The following is a 3,708-nucleotide window of genomic DNA, read 5'->3' as shown; positions in this document are numbered from 1 at the left end:
TTAGTTGCCTTTGAAGTCCAGTTTAAGAAGTTTATATAAGCCCTGTCTGAGCTCCTTGTTCTTGAGTGCATAGACCATGGGATTGAGGGCAGGAGGAATAACATTATGGAGTACATTGAGTAGAACTGGGATGAGGGGGACTGTCATTGCTGCACTGTGGGTGATAGAAATGACAATAATGACTGTGTAGAAGAAAAGAATTAGGATGAGGTGGGAAGTGCAGGTACTTAAGGCCTTGGATGCAGCTTCTGCTGAGTTCAACTTCAATACAGATTGAAGTATCAAGGCATAGGATAAAATAATCAAACCCAGATCACTTCCCATGAGTGTCCAGGCCAGAAGTAGCTGGTAGATACTCTTGACTATCTTGTCATCATCACAAGATAGGCTAGTGACTCCAAGATTTGAGCAAAGACAGTGCTCAATTTGGTTCTTTGAGCAGTACTGTCTCTGAGCTGCAAACACAGGAACTGGGATAGTAGTCAGGCTATTTCTGAGTGCCATGAACACAGTTGCTTTGACCACAAAGGAGCCAGTAATTATCGATGGATAGCGTAGTGGTCGACAAATGGCTACATATCTATCTATAGCCATGCAAACAAAGATGCCTGATTCCATGGCCACAAAACCGTGTATAGCATACATCTGTATAAAGCACTGAGGAAAACTGATGGCTTTTGCGTTAAACCACAAGATTGCCAAAATCTTGGGCATGATGGTGGTAGCCAGACCCATGTCTACTACAGCCAGGATGCCCAGGAAATAATACATAGGCTGGTGCAATGTTGCCTCCTTATTGACAATGATCAAGATAAGGATGTTGGTGCTGAGAGCTAAGAGGTAGAGCAGAGCCAGGGGCAGGGATAGCCAGTGTTGCCAGCTGTGAATGCCTGGGAATCCCAAAAGAATGAACTCAGAGACCTGGAACTTTGAGCTGTTGGAGTTGCTGAGATCCTGGGACTTCACTAAGTGAAAAAGTAGAGAGTTATTTTCTTAATAATTTCTCTGACTGACAATATTTGAAAAGGCATTATCCAGGTTCATAATATCAAAGATATCATAATATCAAAGAACATCAAAGGAGAATTCATTATCTTTATTATTCTCATTGTAGCACTAACATTTCTTGGACAAACAGGGACTGTGGTAACACATTCTTTATTGTCAACTTGGCTAATGATCAGAAAAACGATATAAAGGCAAGTCATATTTTTCCAACCTCTCATAGCAGAGGAATAGAACATTAAAGGAAATCTGGACCTTGTCATGATCTTCAGTCTTGTAAGTCACAGAAGTTGGACAAGATGAAAGTCCTCTGAAATTAGTCTGTTTCTTGACTGACTTTGCTAATGGTCAGTAGCAAAGTCAAAATGGTCTGTAGAGACCAAATACATAGCCTCAGAGTACTGGGTTTTATGCATGTAGTCATTTTAGATAAAATATTAGGCTATATTTAATAAATTTAAGAAAAACCTACTTTTCAAGGATTTGAGAATGAATACATTTGAATCAGTTCTAATGAGGTGGATTAAATTGGAGCCTATTATACAGAGTGAAGTAAGCCAGAAAGAAAAACACCAATACAGTATACTAACGCATATATATGGAATTTAGAAAGATGGTAACAATAACCCTGTATGCGAGACAGCAAAATGGACACAGATGTATAGAACAGTCTTTTGGACTCTGTGGGAGAGGGAGAGGGTGGGATGATTTGGGAGAATGGCATTGAAACATCTATAATATCATATAAGAAACGAATCGCCAGTCCAGGTTTGATGCTGGATACAGGATGCTTGGGGTTGGTGCACTGGGAAGACCCAGAGGGATGGTACGGGGAGGGAGGTGGGAGGGGGGTTCAGGATGGCGAACACATGTACACCCGTGGCGGATTCATGTTGATGTATGGCAAAACCAATACAATATTGTAAAGTAATTAACCTCCAATTAAATAAATTTATATAAAAAATAAAATAAATAAGTAAATAAAATGATTTTTATACTCTGAAAAAAAAAATAAAGTACTCAGAAATATCATTACTTTGAATTAAAATATATGAATTCTCGTGGCATATCTGTTTTACAGCAAGGAAAATGATGACTAAAATGTTAACAATCTGTGTAAAATGAAGCAACTATGAAAGAGATAAAAATGGCTTGGAAATCTCAGTATGTTTAAACCCAGTTGTCTCTTCTTTTGAGTAATTTTTCCCTATTCCAATATCTATTGGCTTCTTAGAGTACTGTAGACATTCACATTATAACTATTAAAGCAGACATAAAAACAAATAAAAGAAACTCACCAAACTGGTGAGTTTGAGGTAAATATTTTTTAAGAAGTTCTGCTAAAATCAAGTAACTCCATATCTAATACCCTTCCTACAAATGGTATTTAATTAGTGTTTTATTGTAAAATGGAAACATTACTGTTACTATGTATTTATACCAGATGTGTTAATTATTATTTACTTTCTTTTAAGAATTTAATATATTAAAGATATAAGTACAGGATATTTTTAAAATTTTGTTGAGAGTTATAGTTTAAACAGAGGAACAGTGTTGATGTAAACTTTGTGGGTATATTTAGCTTAACCCAGATAATGGCATTCTGTTCTATTCAAAACATAACAGATGCTGGAAATTAATGAAGAAGATGGAACTATAAATTTTTAATTCTTAATGAAATACAGCAAACAGTCGTTTACTAAATATTCTAAACATCAAATTAAAAATATGTGAGTTTGAAATGAAGGGATAAATTTAAAACATCTTTCTAAAACTGTCAAGATCCCATAGTAATCTAGAGAGATACTCTATAGGCAAATGTTACAGTGACTTCGATCTGGCATTTTAACACCCAAATCTGAACAGAAAAATGATCTTAAGCATGATATATGGGTTCTTAATAGTGAGATTGCTTCATCAATTTAGAGCAACGAAATAGCTTTCACTTTACTAAAATGAGCAATTAGAAAGCCTGTTTTTATTGTCTAAAGAAGGAAAAAAAGATGTGTATTAAAGCCTAGATCATTAAGTTAGTATACATATCTCCTGAAGAAACCAAGCATGATGTATTTGCCATTTATATTACTGGTTTATTCTGAGAGTCTGGCACTGAACAGGCACTCAGTATATATTAGTTATGTTAATAAATATTGAAGGAGGATTATACAGTTTACATGTGCATGGTTTTTTGTATTATTCATGAGGAGGTTAGAGCCATTGACAGATGAGTATGTTAAATATGTAAAGGAACAATAGTAGGGTGGGTGGAGCAGAAATAATCATGTCAAACAATAAAGGGTTAGAAGAAATAATGACTATTTTATCAAAGCCAAATGAAGTAAAAAATAAAACCATGAATATTAGAAAAAAACATGAAAAAGACAACTCACACATATCTCTAAACACAATAATTGCTGTGGAGTATGCTTGTTGATTAAAATAGGCTTTCTGAGATTAAATTTTAAAGAGTTATATAGTATTTATTTTAAAAATCACTTAAAATACAAAGTTTGAAAACAAATATATAGAATGAAAAAAAATTCTTACTTAAATAAGACTAGTGATATCAACATTGGATACTTTAGAGAAAATAATTCAGTTAAAATGATAATTACACAATGATGAGCGGAATGGTTCAACAAAACAATATAATATTTGTGCCTTGCCTGAATCTAAACACATAACTTTAACCTGAAAGAAATA

General features: G+C 34.4%; 1 protein-coding gene across 1 annotated transcript; it reads right to left on the bottom strand.

Moving 5' to 3' along the window:
* On the bottom strand, positions 1 to 2,849 carry LOC112579377 (putative olfactory receptor 56B2). The gene is made up of 2 exons (XM_025265733.2): positions 2,831 to 2,849; positions 1 to 965 (listed from the first exon to the last, which is right to left on the bottom strand). The coding sequence occupies exons 1-2, from the start codon at positions 2,847 to 2,849 to the stop codon at positions 1 to 3; spliced, it is 984 nt and encodes a 327-aa protein (XP_025121518.2).
* Between the last annotated feature and the right edge of the window lie 859 nt (positions 2,850 to 3,708).

The sequence above is a fragment of the Bubalus bubalis genome, chromosome 16 (genome assembly GCF_019923935.1).
Source record: "Bubalus bubalis isolate 160015118507 breed Murrah chromosome 16, NDDB_SH_1, whole genome shotgun sequence".
Classification (NCBI taxonomy): Eukaryota; Metazoa; Chordata; class Mammalia; order Artiodactyla; family Bovidae; genus Bubalus; species Bubalus bubalis.
The sequence above is the reverse complement of the archived record's forward strand: the minus strand, read 5'-3'. Positions and strand labels throughout refer to the sequence as shown.